Raw genomic sequence first — 20,351 nt, 5'->3', positions numbered from 1 at the left:
GCTTCCAGCGTTCTCTTTAGCTCGTCAAAGCGTGATACAAGCGTGGCCACTTGCTTTTGGGCCTTGGCCTTTTCTTTGCGTTCTTATTCACGCTCTCTGTTTGCTTTGTGAAGATCCGCCAGTGCCAATTCATATAGAGAGGCGAGGTCTTGGCCTGGCGGGCGGCATCTACTTGGGTTTGTCTCACCTCCGAGGTTTACCGGGGTGGTGAATAGCGCGCGGTTGATGCCTACAACTGGGTTGGTGGGTTAGGGTATGGCGGACTGATCTGCCTGCTCTTCAGCGTTTCCCCCGCTACCAATAGTCATGGTGATTGTGTCGGGATGATCTTTTGTTCAAGAGTTCCCACAGACGGCGCCAATGTTAATGCTCAAAGTCTGGCGGTAGCCGATCTTTCATTTAACGCGGGTCCGATGGGCGGACCGCTACTCTAAGGATTTGATGGCCTCCGCTAGCTGTCACACAAGAGACAGGGCGTTAGAGGGAGACTGCGTTGGGCGGTCTTCACTTCTCCGATGCCTAAGTCAATCAATGCATGTAGGCAGCATAACAATAAATGAGTAGTAAATGCGTAATTAATGAGGAGAGAACCTTTTATAGGTGAGGAGAAGGTTGATCTTCTTCTTGTTTTCGATGTGGGACTGATGTGCTTCGATTCCCAGCAACTGAAGCTTCTGATGCTACCTTGGCGCTGCGCGTCAACAGTGATCTGGGGGCGATCCCGGGCTCGGGCGGTAGCCCACCTGGCCGTGTCTCCGCATGTCACCCCCTTGGTGAGAGTTGATACCTCTGGCGGTACAATGAGCATGGCTCATTATAGCTAAGTATGCTTGCAAACGTACATGTAGGTACATAAACTAAGAGAGTTTGTAAACCACGAACTAAATTTTCGTGCATGACTGTACTTTATGAGGGATGCCGGCTTGACCCATCGGCCATTTTTCAGTTGAAGAATCAAAAATATGAACCGATGAAACTACATATGATTTCTAATAAGTGATAAGTGTTGGAATTTAATTAGAATATTTCAAAATATCTGCTATTTTTGAAACCTCCTTTGAACCGTTATTTGCAGATAGTATAGTCATTAATTTTTTTTTGTCATTGACTCTCTTTGATTGTGATTATTACAGAGATTTCATCAGTTTTTATTATTCATTTGGTTAACTCTGCAATTATATTGGTTCATTCCTTATTTGATACCTTCGGTTTTGATTTTTTCTAATCAATGTCATTATATTCATTTCTGTTACATAAGTTACAAAGTTTATGGCACGTTTACTTACTTGGAATAGAAAATAATCATGAATCGGAGACAACTTGAATGGGAGAAGAAAGGAATCGGTATTGATTCCGGAGGAGTTGTTTCCTAAACCCATCTCCTTCATTCATAATCAAATTCCTGAGTATTCAGGAATCAATTCCTTAAAGGGGGTGGGACCTACACCCATTCTGATTCCTTCATGTGTTAGTAAACGCATGAATACTTTTAGCCGGAGTCATTCCAATTCCTTTATGTGTTAATAAACATAGGAATAGTTTTACCCGTAATCATTCCCTCTCATTTCAAGTCATTAAACGTGCCCTATATAATCATCCTTGCATTAGCAAATTGTTATTGCATTAATCATCCTCGCCCTATATAATCTATCTTTCCAAATCAAAATATACAATAAGAAATTCTCCTTTGTTTCCTTTCCGAGCTCAAAGTATTCATGTGTTTCCTTTAATTTATTTATTCCACCAAAAGAAAGGTTCAAGTTGTTGGATACGATCCGAGTATTGTGAGTGTACACCTACAAGGATTGAGGTTGTTGTATCCTGGAGGGTAGGGCGCCACAAACCTGCTACACCGAGACATTGTTTCCGAGGGGCGAAATTTACTCTTAAGGGCAGTATTTACACGCCTCAACCTTAAACTCTTTTTGAAGTAATCATTGGATGACGGCTCGCAAATCCAAAAGATAGGTGTTGATCTTCTATTTTTAGATTATTATGGCATTAACATGATTATATTTATTTACTAATAAAATACTGTATTTGTGGAATTTTGTAGGAAACAAAATCTAATGACGAAAATACCATCCATCGACCAAATCTTCCAACAATAAGAATATCAACCAATCTTAAATTTTCCAACAATAAGAATATCAACCAATCTTTCATATATCACATGTCAAGTATAGATATCGTTATTTTTAAAAGAATTCTTATGAATGCATGAATGAGTTCTGCTATCATAATTTAAAAATTCTTTCACGTTAAAATACTCAAGTTTGTAAACTTTATAAAAATGATAAAACCTATGAATCTATGTAGCTCAACCAAGAAACCAAAAGATAAAAAAATGAAAATTTCTAGTTTTCAACTTAATTTGATTTTGTACTTCACAAACTTTCATCTACATTGAATATAATCAATCTCTATATATAGTTTTATTTATCCAAAAGAACAAGTACAATTTTTCTACAGCATCAAAATCGTAAGGATAGCTAATTCTCCTTCACACTTTCACTGTTTAGAAAAGGATAGTCTGTGTACCCAACAACAGGGTCATGGGTGTAGAAAGTCTCCCTATTATACTTATTCAAAGGAGCATTCAGCTTAAATCTCAAAACCAAGTCAGGGTTTGAGATAAACTGGCGACCATATGACACCAAATCAGTATCATCGGAAGCCACATCATCCATTCCTAGCTCTCTGGTGAACCCTCCACTAGCCATGAATGTACCCTCATAAGCGTTTCTCAAAGTCCTCATGAAGCGAGCTTCGTCTTGATCAAACTCTACTTGTCCATGAGCTGCGAAACGAGGCATCACATGAAGATAAGCAAGCTTTGAGCCTACGTTTTGTTGAAGCTTGTTGAGTCTTTCAATCACTGCCAAGCCTAGGACAATTGGGTCGGAATCAATAGCGTCAAGGTGATCCATACCTAGTGAGATTCTAACAGCAACTCTATCAGCACCAACGGCTTCAACTACTGCTTGAACAGTTTCGATCAAGAACTTGCGGCGGTTTTCAAGCGACCCACCATACTCATCAGTTCGATCGTTGATCCCATCTTTCAAGAATTGATCGATAAGGTAGCCATGTGCAGAATGGATCTCAATTCCATCAAAACCTATACATTATCAAAGATAAATCATAAGATCAAAGCTACCGATCATGTGCAATGAAGAATAACATTATCTTTCTAAGTATATCATGTTGTCAAATAGTTATATTCGCGCGACATATTAAAACAAAACTTCTTGGGAGTGTGACATGATACATTAGAAAAGTGAACCAATTATGTGTTGCATAGATACTGACCTGCGCGAATGGCATTCAAGGCAGCGTGGCGATACTGCTCAACGATCTGGGGTATTTCGTGGGTCTCGAGGCGTCGAGGTTCAGAGTAAGCGTCATGAGACCCATCTGGCAAGAGAACGTACTTTCCATCTCTTTGAGATGGGGTTGTTGGTTGAAGAAATTGGTGATCCCCCAGCAGGTTGAAAAACTATAACATTGGACAAATAACAAGTAGAAAAATGATCATTTTATGCTGAGGAATTACTTGCAAAACAAAGCTCTGCCATTTAAACATGTATGTGACAAAATTACCTTGATGAGAAGCACCACCGACATGCCAAAGTTGACAGAAAATGATGGCACCTTTGGCGTGAACCGCGTCGACCACCTTCTTCCATGCCTCAACCTGTTCGTCTGTGTAAATCCCAGGAACATGTGGAAACCTGCTTCCACCATAACACAGTAACTAAGAAACTACTCATTCCATCTAAATAATTTAAAACAGGGAACTTAGAGTTGGACGTCCAAAGAGTAAAGCCTAGTCAATGAAGTATTGAAAATGATCATCATATTGAGAAACATTCAGAATTACGAAATTACCCAGCGCTTGCGTCCGAGGGCGAAGTGCCTTCTGTGATAAGAAAGCCGCCGGGGGTTGACCTCTGAGAATAGTACTCGACCAGTGATGGCTGAGGAACTTTGTTCAATGCTCGACACCTCGTCAATGGCGCAAGCACCACTCTGTAAAAGAATTAAAGAACAAATTCATCAAAATATTAATCGAAAAATCATTGCGTAAATCTCCAACGTGGTACGTGTAGTATAATGAATCGAAAAAATGACATAGAATATAGGACAAAATACTGTTTACTCCATATACTTATAGGGTATCGACGTTTCAGTCCCTGACGTTTCAATTTCACCTAAAAACTCCCTAAACTCTCCAATTTCACCCAATTGGTCCTTGCCATCAGTTTTCCGTCTAAATCTCCATCATCTTGCTGACGTGGCATTATTTTCACGCTAAAATGACTATTTTACCCTCATTGACTGGAATTTTTTTTTTCTCTCTCTCTTTTTTCTTTTTACCTCTTCTTCTTCCACCGTGTCCCTTATCTTCCTCCTCTCTAATTCGACTTCATCCCTCTCTAATTCAACCTCAGATTTCTCCAATTCGACTTGCTCTCCCTTCAATTTGACCTCCTCCTTTCTGTCCACTTGCTCCTCTCTACCACACCTCCGACGTCGGACGGAGCTTAGTATAGTTCCGGCGACACGATCCGATGATAGCTCTAATTTCCAGCCACGCTGGACGCCGAACTAGTCAGATTCTCTTCCTCTCGACGGCGTGAAGCGGAGCCCGGTCCTCCTTTTTCCAAGAGAGCAACGGCGGCGGCAGGACGAAGCCCAAAAGGTTCGAGGGTTTGAGGAAAATTCTCTAATTCTGATCGATTCATGGTGTCGGACCTATATCAGAAGCTTCCTCTCGACGTTAGCATTGTTTCTATGGTGTTGGTTTGCTGAGATGATGAGCCAAGATAGAGAATCGAAGAGGATAAGATGTTTGAGTTTTCCTGCGCGTTTCCATGTTTTCCGGCGACTTTGGTTTCAATTCAGGTATCAGAGTTTGTGTACTTGTCGAGCTCTATCTCTCAGTATAATTGAATTTGAATTTGGTTGAGATTTGGAGATTTTGATATATTGGGCAGCGTCGGCCACCGTGTGGCTACTGTGCACGGCGGTGATTTGGTTTTTTTGGTCGTTTTTGATGGTAATTTTGATCATCACTTGGTTCCCTGGTAGTCTTATTAACTGTAATTGAAAATTTGAATGGAATTCTAGATCGATTGAAGTGTTGTTGGTGTTGTGCTCTTGTACTGTTGTTCTGGTATAGTATTGGAACTATGTTGCTAACGATTTGTTTGGTCTTCCTTTGTTGATTTCTATCCTTGATGCAGTTGAAAGAACAAATTGAAGTGGTTATTTGAGGAAGAAAGGGAGGTGGATAGGATGAGGAGAATGATTGATGAGGCAGAGGTTGGTGGTGGTTGAAGGTTGCAGTGAGGATGAGGACGGAGACGAGAGAGAGAGGGGAAGAACAAGAGATAAAAAGAAAAGATATAAATAAATAAATATTAAATAAAAAAAGAGTAATTGAGGGTAAAATAGTCAATTTAGCGTGAAAATAATGCCACGTCAGCAAGATGACGGAGATTTAGACAGAAAGCTAACAGCAAGGACCAATTGGGTGAAATTGGAGAGTTTAGGGAGTTTTTAGGTGAAATTGAAACGTCAGGCACTGAAACGTCGATACCCTAAAAGCATAGGGAGTAAACAATATTTTGTCCTATAATATATATTTGTGAATGAACCCAAAATCAAATGACAAGTATGACCTGCCGGAAATCTATGTTACTCTGGTCAATAGAACAATCTCCAAGGAAATGGGAAATATGCAACAAGAGGGTGACTGACCTGTGAGCGAGGTTGAACTTGCCCATCTTGTAAGGAGAGAACAGAGTGAGTCCTGTGGATGAAGAATCTGCCATTTTTGTTTTCCGATTTGAGGTATAGAATTCAATCTTAGATCAACAAAGCTAAACCGTGCACTGTATTTAAGTTGTAGAAAGAAATGAGGGAGGTTTCAGCTTTATATGGGAAAACAGTGGCGCTCTAAAGCGTCAGTTATGACTCTTAATGGTTGTTCTGATGGAAAGGTGTGGTGGTACTAATAGAGGCGGGTCGTAATCGATGAGGGGAATATGTTATTTGCATGCGAATTGTTTTTGTGGATCTCCGACCTCGTTTGTTATGGAAGAGTAAAGAGTTTGGTCAGACAAGGATTTCCAAGCGTGTTTTGACTCTTGATGGTGTGGTTTAGGTTTCGTTTGGCATTGCTTCACTTTTAAAAAAAATCAGCTTTTATTCAAAAAAAATTTATTGTGTTTGGTAAATAAATGAAAAGCAGCTTTAATTGAAAGTTATAGGTCACTGGTAGTAGATTTTAGAAGCAGCCCAAATGTTGCTTTTAGAAGCTGTTGTGGATCAAAACACGCTCTGCAGTTGTTTTATGTACTGACAGCACTTTTAAAAATACTATTTACCAAACACGAAATTGTTTTAATTCACAGTTGATTATTCTCACAACACAGCAGCAACAATTTTTTTTTTAAATCACAGCAGTCCCAAATTAGCCCTTAGTCCGTAGTTTTGATCCGGAAGCCTAGTGACCCCGGGGGATGATTTTAAAATTGGCTTGGATTTTGATGTTGGGTTTGAGAAGTCTAAGTAGGCTTTAAGGGCTTGATCTGATCTTTTTCTTTTTCATTTAAGAATCTTCTTTTTTTTTAGAATAATTCATTTAAGGATCTAAACATCGGAATTGCTACAAAGTTGGTATTCTAAATGCTCAATTGGATAAATTACTACATGTCCATGATTGGGGACAATCTAATTAGTCTATGTGGGTTGTGACCGACCTCTTGAATCTATGTTTCTGCTCTAGCAGTTTCTTAGATTACGCTAGTGCCTTGGCACTCTTTGTGGTGCAAATTTGCACTCTTTCTTAGTTATCATTTTCTTTATTGTTTTGGCTTCTTGATTCTTGCTTCTTGCATAGCTTTTGTATTTGATGTTTAGATTTCAATTTCATAGTTTTTTTCATTTGAAGGGATCAAATTATGTTGTTGGGGCTTCTCATTTATCGTTGGCCATAAGGTTTTACGTTCTATTTTTTTCTTTACGACTCATTCATGAATTTCATCAGTTCTTGTAGATGTGGCTGTTATAGCATGGCCTTGTTCCACACTTCAGAGGAGTGCTATCAAAAGCTATAAGTTCTGATACTTAACATGATCAAATTGTGGCATTGAGATTGAATTCTCATTTTTCTTTTTATTGTTCCTATATGATTTAGTTCATTTTTTCTTGCTCCATTGATTCTAATGATTCTTTGTTTTTTGTTTTCACATTGCTTTGATCGGTTTTGTGAATGGAGTGTCGTGTCGAGTGCACAAGACAACCTACGAGTCTTTTTGGATCATATAGATTACCTGGAGGCAATTATCTAAAACCAACTACAGTAACTGCCTGTAGACAGTTATTTCCGCAGTTTACAATTGAAGGCATTTCTAAGTCCAAACATTTTTTTTGACTTTGTTAAGGGGAACCCAAAGGCTTCCTAGGCCCAAGATAAACCCCTTCGGCGCATGTGAAATGCTCCAACTGTGCATTACAGTACAGTGTCTGGCCACTTTACAGCTTCGGGGTTCGAACCTAGTTTGGGGAGCACACCCAACTAGGCAAGAACCACTAGACCACTTGCAGTGGTTGGATAAGTCCAAACATATATAGTTCTCTTGTTGGTCATGATTTTATCTACTTAGAGATTTTTTAGGAGTAGAGCTTTTTTAAGAGACGCGAAGATATTTTTCCACTTCTCCATTAAATGGGTATATGTATTTTATTTGTTTGGCATGATTGTTTGGGCAGCGCACCAGTATATGTATTTTATTTCTTTGACATGATTGTTTAGGCAGCGCACCTCGACATTTGTAGGAATGCGCATATGATTCCCAAACTTTATGTCTATAGATGAACCACAATGGGCATCTACCATACTATATCTGTTGTATATTTCTTCTGAGGGTTTACCTCTGTTAATAAAATGTTCGGTTCCAACAAAAAAAAAAATTAGTCTATGCTGCCTTATTTTGTTATTGGTCTATTATATATATATATTTACCCCTTGTATGTTTGTGTTGGCGCTTAAGTTGTCAGGATTACACATACGTAATAGTCTCGGATATTTCTTATATCTTTAACCATGAAAAGAATGTAGCTCTGCTTGTTCCATTCGATAGGAGTAGAAATTGGAAAATCATTACTACAACAAAATCAAAACAATACCATCATATTTTCTCAATAAACAATCAATTACAATCATATATGATCCCTCCTCTTGAATTTTGACATATCCGAGTAAATAAGTTTGACAAAGACCATCTTATGACTTTTCCTTCGGCAATCAAAACATTTCAATAGAGTTGTTTTTTTTTTTTTTGAAACAAAGGTTCATTGCATTAGATAACCAGCCAAAAAGCTAGAGTCTAACATATACTTAAAGACAGAAAAATGGCGGGTTAACTACCACGCTCCTATCTAAGTAATGTAAACTCATTACAAGTCGAATTGAGCCCACTTCGAAAGCGAACCTATAAACAAAGAACAACTCTGTGTCTTCTAGGGCAAAATCATTGATTAGCATCCCCATTAGCCAGGCTAGCAATTGTCGTACCAACAAAGAGCCACTTCCCAACAAACAAATAGGATTCAGTTCATCATCCATAAGTCGCTTTCTCCAGTCCAACTCAAGATAATTACCAATTCCGAAGAACCCTGATCTGTATTAGTACTGGCTCAGTAAAAAACCTTAAGCCCATAATGTAGGCCTAGGTTTATAACCCAGCAACCCAAGTTTGAGCCCAGGCCCAAAAGCCCAAGCCCAAACCTGAGCAGCCAAGATAGCAGCCCTAGCCCCCAGTAGCCAAGCCGCTGCTGCAGCCGACCACGACGGAGCCTGGCCATAAAGACCTCAAGTCGCAAACTAAGCAAAGTCACCGAGCTCCTGCACGCCCGGATCCACTGACGAGGAACAACGGCAGCCAACCTACTGCCCCTCCAAGTCGGAATCAGGAGAACAAGCGAAACCCTGTACTCAATACCGGAATCCGACCTTGGACGGACCTAATAAGCACACCGCAATCAAGGTGACCTTTCCGATCCACTGGTCGTCCTCCACCGCCGAAAGACCTGCAACGTCCTCTGAGATCTGGTCCACCCATAGCCTAAGACAGTCGCCAAAACCCAACCACGAACGCCAACTCCTTTGCCCACCGAAATGCGAGCGACCAGAATCCAACAGCGAGGCCACCTCTACTCGAGGTGGAGAGAGACTTCCACCGTCGCTAGTCTCGAACTCTAGGGTCCGCTTTGTATCAGATTTTTTATTTCAATAGAGTTGTTAAACCAACCATTGAGTATTTGATAATGTAGTTAATTGACAATTCAAAGTTTGATTGTGGTTGATTAGATTAATTACTGGGGAATTTGAAGCTGCAAAGAACTTATTAGCGTAGGTACAAACATTTACGTACTTGAATCTTTATTTGATTTTATACTTTGGTACTGGTAGTATCATAGTTAGTAAAACACGAGATGGATATAATACGAAAAAAATGCTTACGTGTATTATTAAGAACTTTATCAAATAATTCATTGAAAAGTTTGATAAAATAATGTTAATTAATTAATTAGTTAGTTTTTAATTTTAAAATATTAATTTTTATTCAATAATATGTGTAAAATATGAAGAGAAAAAAAATTAAAAGTCGTGTATAATACTTTTAGCTCTAAAAGTATGAAAAAATTAATGAGTCTCTTTCAACAATACAAAGTATGGAAGCATTTTAGAAAAAAAAACATCAATACTTGTTTAATTGGTGTATCATACGGCAAATTACTAATAGAGGTTTATACACACTATTCCATCACATTCAAAACACAATCTCTCTATATGTGAAGGTTTTGTTCATCCAAACGAACAAGAACAATTTCAACAGCATCAAAATCAAAGGAGGAACGCTCATCCTCTTTCACACTTTCTCTGTTAAGAAAAGGGTAGTCTGTGCATCCAACTACAGGGTCATTGGTGTAGAAAGTTTCCTTAATATACTTGTTCAAAGGAGCATTCAGCTTAAACCTCAACACCAAATCAGGGCTAGCTTGAGATAAAATCCCTGCCACAAGACACTAAATCAGCATCACCGGAAGCCATAGCTTCTATTCCAAGCTCTCCAGTAAACCCACCACTAGCCATGAATGTACCTTGATAAGCTTCTCGCAAAGTCCACATGCATGAATTGAGCTAGCTTCTTCTCTGTCTTGATTAAACTCTACTTGGCCATAAGAGCAACTCCACCGGTTGCTTCTTGACTGGTCACCAGCTAGGAAAAGCTGATGTGGTGACCATGGAGGAGAAAAACAAGCTTCCAGTGGTGGGCTTATGACCAGGCAAGACCCACCCTCTCTTGACCGAAGCCAAGAAATTAGTCATGGCCACGACTAAATCCATGACCGAGCAAGCCTGTCTGCCAGGTCGGCCCAGGCCTGAACGTGGGTGACGTCAGCACTATCTCTGGAGAAGACGACGAGCAAAGGAAGGAATTGGACGACAAGGTGAAGACGCGTGGCGCCACAAAGCATCTCGGTTTGAGTCCCAGTCGTTTGTCGCGTAGCAAGAAATAGGGGGCCAGCCTTTGCCACGTGGAAGAGAGCTGTTGGTCCTATTTGAAATTTGGGCCTAACGGTCAATTAATCCCAACCCTTCGTTTCAATTAAATGGGTGATCCTACAGCAAACAATTAACATGTATTATATATATATATATATATATATATATATATGTAACGGTAAGAAACGGTAAGAAAAAAATTCTAAAAATTTCTCTATAAATACCTACCAATTTTTTTACTTCAATGTTTTTATTTGATAAATAATTAGTTGATAAATAATGATGTAATTACAACGATGTTTATATTTGTACTTATTGATTTTTATTGTAAAACGGTGAGATACTTTCTTATTAAAATTATGACCTTTATAATAGATGGCCCTTCATAATAACGTTATATTTGTACTAATTGCATTTTTTATTATTATTTTTAATTACGTAGCAAGATGAAGCACATAAATTGTGGCATGTCGGGATGAAGAGAAGAGGGAAGAAAAGAAGACACAATTTTCAGAGTTTTGATAGTTACGCTGTTGTGGAGGATTTTGCACAATTTAAAGACATCCCTAGCCATACATCCGGAGGAACATCAAATGAAGGAAGTCAACATACGTACACACAACCAATTGCTGAAAATTCTCCCATCAACTTGGACATGGATGTAGATGAGGTAATTGCCGGTGAAACTGCAGATCCTAATGTGAGGCCTCAAAGAAGGAAGGCTACGAAAGAAGCAATTTGGAAAGGAAAGAAGGCAGCGAAAGATCAAAGTCCTTTGTCAAGCGCTGTCGAGAGTATAACCAACAATCAAAAAAAGGCAACCATTGACAAGAAAAAACTTGATGAGGAATTCGCTCGAAGTCTCCAAGAGGAAAATCAACGAGAATGTATCCGATTGCAAAAGGAAATGCGAAAAGAGGCATTCCTATTACAAGAGAGGGAAGAGCGAATTAAACAAAGGGAATAACGTATTATGGAGATGGATACAAGTCACATGATGCCAACTAAAAAGCGTTATTGGTCAAGAAAGCAAAAGAAGATAGCGGAGAGAGAAGATCTTGGCGAGCAGACGCCACCTTCTATGGGTGGATACTATCCGCAACCCAATTTTGGTGGTGCATTCCCACAACCAAATTTTGGTGGTCCATTCCTATAACTACCTTACCCCGGTGCATACCCACAACCACCTTACCCCGATGGATTCCCATAATCTCCCTTCACCGGTGGATTCCCACAATCCCCTTATCCCGGAGGATACTATCTGCAACCACCTTACCCCTGGGGATATCCTACACAACCACAATTTTCACCTTTCTCTACGGGTGATTCCACCAACCCTAACCCTAATGATGACCCTTCATACACAAATTAGATTCCTAGATAGGATCAGGATCATGATTTGAATAATTAGGTGATTATGCATGTTGTGTAATTGTATTGTACTTATTCCTAGTTTTTCAATTATGTAAGCATAAATTTTATGAAATAAAAGTTGTATTTGAAAATTCCCCTTATTAAAGCACATACCTTATATTCAAAATCATTGCACATAATAAACATAATACAAACCAAATTAAAATCACACCAAATCTATTTCAATTTTCCAATATAAATAAATAAATTCAATGAACAGTAAATCTGACTAGTCAAGAAACAGAACGGGTGGAAACCTATGTCCAGTGGCAGTGAACAGTTTCTTGACTGGTCGACCCCTTGACTTTTCGACCTTGACATTTCTTGACTATGGGTGGACTTGCTCTAATGAGCAAGAAACGAGGCTGAGTCACGTGGGGACAGGCGAGCTTTGAGCCTACATTGTGTTGAAGCTTGTTGAGGCCTTCAATTACTGCAAGGCCTAGGCCAAACGTACGGGTCAGAGTCCGTAGCATCATGAAAATCAATAGCCGGTTTGTCAGCACCACTTGCTTCAACTACTGCTTGAACAATTTGAATCAAGAATTTGCAACGGTTTGCAAGCGACCCACCATAATCATCAGTTCGATCGTTGATTCCATCTTTTAGGAATTGATCAACGAAGTAGCCGTGTGCCGCACGAATCTCAATTCCATCAAAATTTAAAATACACATATATGATAGTTGATAAAGGTCAAAGCTAGCAACTAGTATGTGCGATGAAGAGTTAGTAACATTCTCATCTTGGACGTGTTATGTTATCAAACTGCAATTTGAGAGTGTGACAATTTATACATACAAAAATGAATCAATTATATATGTGATAAATAAAAACTGACCTGCTCGAATAGCATTTAAGGCAGCACAGCTATATTGCTCAATAATATTCTGAGGTATTTCATGGGTTTCGAGGCGTCGAGGCTGAGGGTAGGTGTCCTGAGACCCATCTGGCAAAGGAACTTTCCACCTATTTGAAATGGGATTGTTGGTGATACAGTAATCTAGGGTTCACATTCAAAACCAATTGGCAATGGATGGAGTGGCCCAAACCTTTATAAACTCATAGGCAAGGTCCCATTTTTCTCATGTGGGATGTATATATTCTCAATAGTTAGTTGAAGAGAAATCGGCGAACCCCCGCCAGGTTGGTAAACTAGAACATTGATTGAAACAACAACAAAATGATCATTTTATTGCTGAAGAATACAAAATGAAGTACTGCTATTTTTATATGTATGTAACAAATTACCTTGATGAGAAGTACAACTACATGCCAAAGTTGACAGAAAATAATGGCACCTTTGGCATGTACGGCGTCAACCACCTTCTTCCATGCCTCAATGTGTTCTTCTGTGTAAATCCCAGGAACACTTGGATACCTGCTTCCACCATAACAAACTAAGAAACTTCGTACTTCTTTCAACCAACAAATTTGAAATGAAGAACTTAGAATTCGAGGTACAATGAGTGAAGCCACTAGTCAATGTGTACTGAAAAAAAAAATTATGATTGAGAAACATTGAGAACTATGAAAGTAGCCAACGCTTGTGTCGGAAGGCGAAGTGCCTTCGCTGATTAGAAAGCCGCAGGGGGTTGACTCTGAGAATAATACTCCGCCATCGCTAGCTGAATTCCGTTCGGTGCTCCACACCTTGTCATTAGGGCTGGTCTTGAGGTTCTTCATGCTTGGGGAGAAATTTTTTTTGGTGCCCAGGATGGGTCTTGAGATTTTTTTTAACGATTATGAGATTAATTCAACTTCAAAAATTACGAATTAATAACAAGTTTTTAGAATAATCAACAAAATCACAAAAAACAAGCAACATAACTTCTAATAACCAAATTTTAAAATTAAAAAACACTAAATATCTATTTTGATCTATACCTCAACCTGCATCATGAAATGTCAAAAAATATGTCTACTCACTTAGAATAATAGAATAATAGAGAGAAAGATTATTGGGAGAGATGAAAAGCAGATAGGAGAAAAATTGAAAATGATAGATGATGCAAGTGAAGAATTGAGGGATTCAATAACCATTAATTGAAACCCCAAATTTAAAGAGAAATTTGTTTGATTTCTAGGTTTTGGAGGGAGTGAAAGACTACTATAATGATGCTTGACTTTTTATAGTTCTCGATGACTCAAAATGTTAAAAAAGAACAAGAAGAAAACACTCAATTAGTGTCCTCTAGAATTCTGAAATAAAAGATTCTTTTTTTTACACGTTTCATAGCGTATATTGCTGTTTATATATAAGTACATCAATATATATATATATATATATATATATATATATATATATATATATATATATAACCTTATATTCAAAATTGTGCCCTACCTTCCCTTGGGCCCTGGGCTGTTGCCAAGGCTACCCTTGGGTAAGGTCGGGCCTGCTTGTCATCGGCGCAAGCACCACCCTGTAAACGCAAGATCAAATCCGTGCTTGTAGTATATTCATTATATATAATGAAACGGAGAATATGGTACCTAAAAAAAAAATTGTTCAAGGTTGATGTACATGAGGACTGCTAGATGGTCCTTCCTTAATATTTTTGGTTCAAATTTAGTTCTCTTTGACAGAGAGATCACACATTACTAGATTAGTAAATCGCACAAGTTCGAATTTCCAAGTAAATGAGAAAACCAAAAGATTTGATGCAACCACGAAACAAAGTACTGACCTGTGAGAGGGATTAAACATGCCCATCTTGTAAGGAGAGAACATAGTGGATCCTGTGGATGATGAATCCGCCATTTTAATTTTATCAATTTTTTTTTGCTATTTGAGGTATAGAATCTCATATGAATAAATCTATGAAGAATAACTGAATTGAAGTTGTCGAAAGAAATAAAGCTTTATACAGGAAATCACTGACACCATGCTAAAAGCGTCAGCGATGACTCTTAAGTGGTTGTTCTGGTGGGTTCTTACGGTGATCATCGGTGACTACAGAGGCCGGTAATGAATAATTAGGAATATGTTATTCGGGTCTGAATTATTTTTTAAAATTTCCAATGACTTCCAATGCAAGACTAAGACATGTTTGCGTTTGACCTGTGTGTTTTGACGTGAGAACTCCCGTCCTTCCACATGGCAATGTGCTGTCCACTTCATTCCCTGTTTTTCTCAGTTAAATGGATTTCTTTTTTTCTTTTTTTTGTGAGTTAAATGGAATTTCTACATGTCTATTAGTTATTTCGGGAAGAACAGAAAATTGAATTCTTTTTTTTTATTTTTGGCAATTGGGAGGAAGACAAGGAATAGAATTGATGTGAAATTCAAAAGAAGGTGGGAGAAGTCTTCCGGGAGGACTGGGTAGTTTTGATCTTTTAGACAAGTGGAATAATCAAACTTGAGATCTAAGAGAACAACAACCAATAAGCACCAAAATCAACTTGACTACGAAAGGAGGAAATCAAGAGCGACCTCACTGGTCAAATTGTATCACTTTAGATTTAAATCTTCAAATTTGCGAAGTCGTCGTCATGGTACAATATAAGCATTATTGGCATTTGGGATGTAAAGTGCTTTGCATGATTGCAGGTGGGTAGGGAGGGAGGGATTTTTATATCCAGTTTCATAATTCCAGACGTTGTGAAAATTGTTCTAGGTCAAAGGCATGTACTTAAATCACAGAAAACAAATATACAAATATGTTTGTACTAGAAAACAGGGCTAAGGGGACACATATGTTGGGACAGATGAGTAATGTGTCCCCAAAACTAATAAAAAGGCCTTATGTCATATGTGCCTATTGAAAAAATGTAGGCACACAACAAGTGTCCCCATTCAAAATTTAGCCCCCCATGAGTCCATGACTCCTCCAGATTCGTATCACCACCGACAGTCTCTCGCTCTGTCAATATCTCTTGAAACTAGAACACCCATATGGAGACTTGTCCCAAAAGTGTCTTAATTTGCCATATTTTTATCGAACCACTGTCCCACTCTGTTCTTCTGGTTTATCAAAGCGTTTCGGTAGGGTATTTGCTGCTGGGCAATGGCTATGGTTAAGAATGAAAGAGACTGCTCCGACGCCATCGACCACTTCAGGTACTTCAATCTCTTCCTCAATTATTGCTTCTGTGAAATTGAAGGTCTGGGTTTCAGTTTAATTGTCAAGGGTAGGTATTTGTGCATTGAATTGAGTAATTGGTGATTTTAGGGGTTTCAATTGAGTAATTGGTAATTGGTAATTGGATTAAGTAATTTAGGGTTTTTAATTGAATTGAGTATTTTAGGGTTTTCAATTGAAATAATTAGTGAGCAAACGATTTCAGTCTGAGAATTTGACTTCTTTGGAGCTATAGGTTTTGCACCTAGTTAACTATGTCTAATGGGTTCTTCCCCCCTTTTACAATCTTCCATTGCAAAGTGCTCAGAATTTCTTTTCTGAATAGTGCTTTTAGTGATTGCAATTTTAAAAGTAACAATGTTTTGGACTAATAGCCTCATCTAGAAGGATAGTGTAGGAAATTTGGGCAAGAGGCGGTGGAAAATTTGAAATCCCTGTTTGGAACAAAAAATTTATCAATTGTACTTGTACCTCTTCTGTCTTAATTTGTTATACTTTTTGTTGCCATCTTTAGTGGGAACAACAGTATCTCTTATCTTGTGGTTTAGCCAAATTAACTTACATCATCTTCATGTAGGAATAGATAAAGAACTATCCAGCATGAGTTTATGAGGTTTAGGGTTACAGGAATTTACTTAAATATTATTTTTCCTTCAGTTATACCAAGTTTTGTTTTCTTAAGGTTCAACCCTGTGTTTGTATTTGGAGTGACAAATGCTCCTTGAAAATGGGAAGAAGGCACCCCTTCATACTTGCAGGATCTCTCATGATCTTTGTTGTCGTAAGTGCATCATTGCAATTTATTTTCATTTTATTTTGAATCAATTACTGCTTGCATTTTTATTTGCTAAACTAACTCTTGTAATTTAGGTCGTATTAATCGGATTTTCTGCAGACATTGGATACTTATTAGTAGATACACACGAGCATTGCAGGTTGGTTGCTTTCTTTTGATTCTTTGTATTTTATATTGCAAAAATGCATCTACTGTTAGCCAATTCATCAACGACTCCTTGTCTTTTCGGGTCTCGAGGAATCAAGTAACTGAGACCTATTTACTTATTAGGATTTGGATGGGTAAGTGTCTCTGGACATTGTTCATGCAAAGGCTTGCATATTGCGTCGCTCTGTGTGCATTAGTTTTGTTTGTGGTTAACGAGTCCACACTTACATAACACAGAGCAATGGTCCATGTTAGTGTCTTTGCAATGATTTGGGTTCCTAAGTTATAACTTCATGCTGATAGAATCATTGTCTTCACAAAAACGTCTTTGAGTTTCCTTAATTTGTCAGTTGTATCTTTGATTGCTGGATGAATCATGTGTGTAATGATTGTGAAATGCTAAGGAATCACCTTTCAAACCATGAGAGTAGCCAATTGTATTTCAGAGACCAAAATGATGAAATAGGTCAGTTAGGGAAAACAGATATAAAAATTGTAACCGTTATTTCTTTTTCTCATTTTAGGAAATGCTGGAAATGAGAAAAAGAAATAACGGCTGTAAATGTAAAGTGGTCTCGTTTTCAAATTTGATTTATGTTCAATTTTTGTTGGATTTGGGTACTATTTGGAGCTATGTTTGTTTGGGCTTATTGCGTGTTTTGGTCAAACAATATTTCAATTTTGCAGTTTATCATTGAGTATATTTTTATTCTATTGAAATGATATTTTATCATTGAGTATACTCTTGTGTACAGGGCTTTTGTCAATGGCAAATGCTGGTCCAGACACCAATGGTTCACAATTCTTCATCACCACTGTGACAACTAGCTGGTAATTTTATGTGTTTTCTTGTTGATGATAGTGATGATATTGATGATCATATTTGATAAACAAATAAATACTTCTGTTAAAGCTACTATCTTCTGCTGCAAAATGCATTGTTTTTGTGTTCATCCATTCGCACATTTATTTGCTTGATGCATCAAAATCATGAGGGAAATGCTAAAGTTTATATGGTTTCATATCTATATATTTACACTTTTTGTCTATCTAGGTGTTAATTGTTCTAGATCTACTAATGTATGTCTTAATGTTTGATTGAGTGAATTAGGACTTATTCTGTTTAATCTATTTGATGGACTTGGACATGTCTTTATGTAGGTAACAAGAGGATCAAAGATGTCAAGATCCAATATAAATGTAGGTCAAGTCAGAACTGGAGTTTAGTTGTTTTGGAGATAGAATGTAATATTGGATTTTGGGTGTTGTTGATATATTGTTGGACATCTGAACTTTTAAGAGTTCAATGGAAAAAATATAAGGATTGTGTGATAATTATTTATTGTTATGATATTTGACGTAATTGATTTATTTTATTTTATTATTCCTCATTAGGGAGGGGAAGCCAAAAATTAAAAAAAAAATGAACTAATTGGCACAGATAGCTAAAGTGTCCCCAATGGTGTAGTGTATTTGTATAAATGTATGGTATTTATACTATAATTGTAGCTTGGGAAATCATATGGGGCCCACACTGTCATATAGGGACACATAACATAAGTGTTCCATTTATTTAGCAATAGGAACACCTACAATAGGCACACATAGTCCATATGTCCCTTTTGCATCAATGGGCACATATATGTGTCCCTATAGGCACCAATGGGCACACATACCATTTTTTCCTAAGGGCCCTTTTTCTAGTAGTGACAGCAATGAGGTAGACAAATTAGGTCCCGTTTGAGACTGCTTCGCTTTAAAAAAAAAATCAATTTTTATCTAAAATTTTATTATATTTGGTAAATTAATAAAAAATATTTTTCATTGAAAATTATATGTCACTCAGTCACTGGCAAAAAATTATAGAAGTTTTTTGGAAGCATTATAACACACGAAGGTTTTGTTAAATTTTATAAAATCTCAGTAACACCCTCATCCATTATCGAAAATATTAGCCCTTATCATGAAAGCAATGTAGACATTGGGCTCTAGCTGTTCGGTTTTTAATTTTAATTTTATTTTTTTAGTTCAGATAGATATTAATTTGATTCTAAAGTTTGATGATATTCAGATATTTTTTCGATGATCTATTGTTCATTATTATTGTAGTGTTTTATTGGTCAAAATAATTATTTACATTTTGGAGGGAAAAAAGATAAATGGACATGATCGATTTGTTAAAAAGTGAAAGAAAGAAAAATTAAAATCATGTCCTTTGTGGTCAATAAATATATCTACACCACATTTACTTAGAATTTATCAAAAGCTTTGAAGTTGTTTTATGTATTGACAGCAGTGTTCTAAAACTCGGCTGCCCAGGCCTCCTAGGCCCTGGGCGGTGGCTCTCCGATTCAAGGAATGCCAACTCGGTACTATTGGGAGGCAAAAGTTCGGCGGCCGCCTAGGCAGTTTTAGGAGGGTCTGGGCTGGTTTTAGGCGGGTCTGAGTGGATCTGGGCAGAATGGATTTCAAAACTTGAAAATTTTTCAAGATCATGAATTCTTCTCTATCCTCTGTAAACATGTCTTGGTGAGATCAGATTGCACTCAGAGCTGCGCTTCTAAATTTCTGACCCAGAGTGAAATTGAGAGATAGAGATGGAGGGGGAGAGAGTGTGTGTGCCATGATTTCGATCCAATTGCTAGAGGGGGAGAGGGGGAGAGAGAGAGAGAGAGAGAGAGGGGAGGAGCAGCGAGGAGAGCAGGAAAAGAGAAAAAAATTTGTTCTTTACCGTATTCTCTCTCTAACAGAGAATAAATAAGAAATCAATTAATCTTTCCAGTGGCATCCTTTCCAATATTCCTGTTAATGCTCAGAATACCGCCGTAGGGAGTCGGCTTCCGATAACGTGGACATGAGTCCAATCTTCCGATATGTGTATGTTTCTGAGACTCCCGCTAATCTGTCAAGAGAAATACAAAGGCGTCAAGAGGGGAGACCGCGGTTGGCGGTCTTCGCTCCTCCGATGCTAAAGTTAAGCAATGTACTTGTATTGACAAATCTAACGGTGAATAGATGTTGGAAAATATATATCCTTTATGAAGAGAGAGAAGTGGACCCTTTATAGGTGAAAGAGTGAGTTACCTCACTCTTGTTTTCGATGTGGGACTTACATACCTCAGTTTGCTGAGTTCTTGTTCTTTATGTAGAGCCAACTTTGGGTGGCGCGTGTCGACGCGTGTTCCGGCCTGGAGTTGACTTGTCGGTTGAGGTTGTCATGCTGTGTTTCCGGGGGTTACAGTATATAAGTCATTCCGACAGTGTGACATGGTCAAGTCCTGAATGCTGATTATGGCCAGCAGATGCTATGCATGTACAAGCCCCCCAAGT

At 38.1% G+C, this 20,351-nt stretch overlaps 1 protein-coding gene and 2 pseudogenes across 3 annotated transcripts; 1 reads left to right on the top strand and 2 right to left on the bottom strand.

The window, feature by feature from the left end:
• Positions 1-2,379: 2,379 nt before the first annotated feature.
• LOC112188884 lies at positions 2,380-5,994 on the bottom strand (annotated as a pseudogene).
• A 3,867-nt stretch (positions 5,995-9,861) lies between these two features.
• Positions 9,862-14,757, bottom strand: LOC112183581 (annotated as a pseudogene).
• Positions 14,758-15,754: 997 nt separating this feature from the next.
• Positions 15,755-18,374, top strand: LOC112189867 (sucrose transport protein SUC3). 3 transcript variants are annotated; one of them, XM_024329242.2, is made up of 5 exons: positions 15,757-16,056; positions 16,736-16,859; positions 16,949-17,013; positions 17,777-17,852; positions 18,183-18,374. In XM_024329242.2, the coding sequence occupies exons 1-4, from the start codon at positions 16,004-16,006 to the stop codon at positions 17,847-17,849; spliced, it is 315 nt and encodes a 104-aa protein (XP_024185010.1). In that variant the 5' UTR covers positions 15,757-16,003; the 3' UTR covers positions 17,850-17,852; positions 18,183-18,374. The 3 variants fall into 3 exon arrangements, 2 of the variants coding, with proteins under 2 accessions (XP_040370951.1, XP_024185010.1); XR_005806863.1 differs by having other exon boundaries at positions 15,758-16,056; positions 16,761-16,859; XM_040515017.1 differs by lacking the exon at positions 18,183-18,374 and having other exon boundaries at positions 15,755-16,056; positions 17,777-18,172.
• The last annotated feature ends 1,977 nt before the right edge of the window (positions 18,375-20,351 follow it).

The sequence above is a fragment of the Rosa chinensis genome, chromosome 2, assembly GCF_002994745.2.
Source record: "Rosa chinensis cultivar Old Blush chromosome 2, RchiOBHm-V2, whole genome shotgun sequence".
NCBI classification, from domain to species: Eukaryota; Viridiplantae; Streptophyta; class Magnoliopsida; order Rosales; family Rosaceae; genus Rosa; species Rosa chinensis.
Note: the sequence above shows the minus strand (reverse complement) of the source record. Positions and strands in the feature narration are given on the sequence as shown.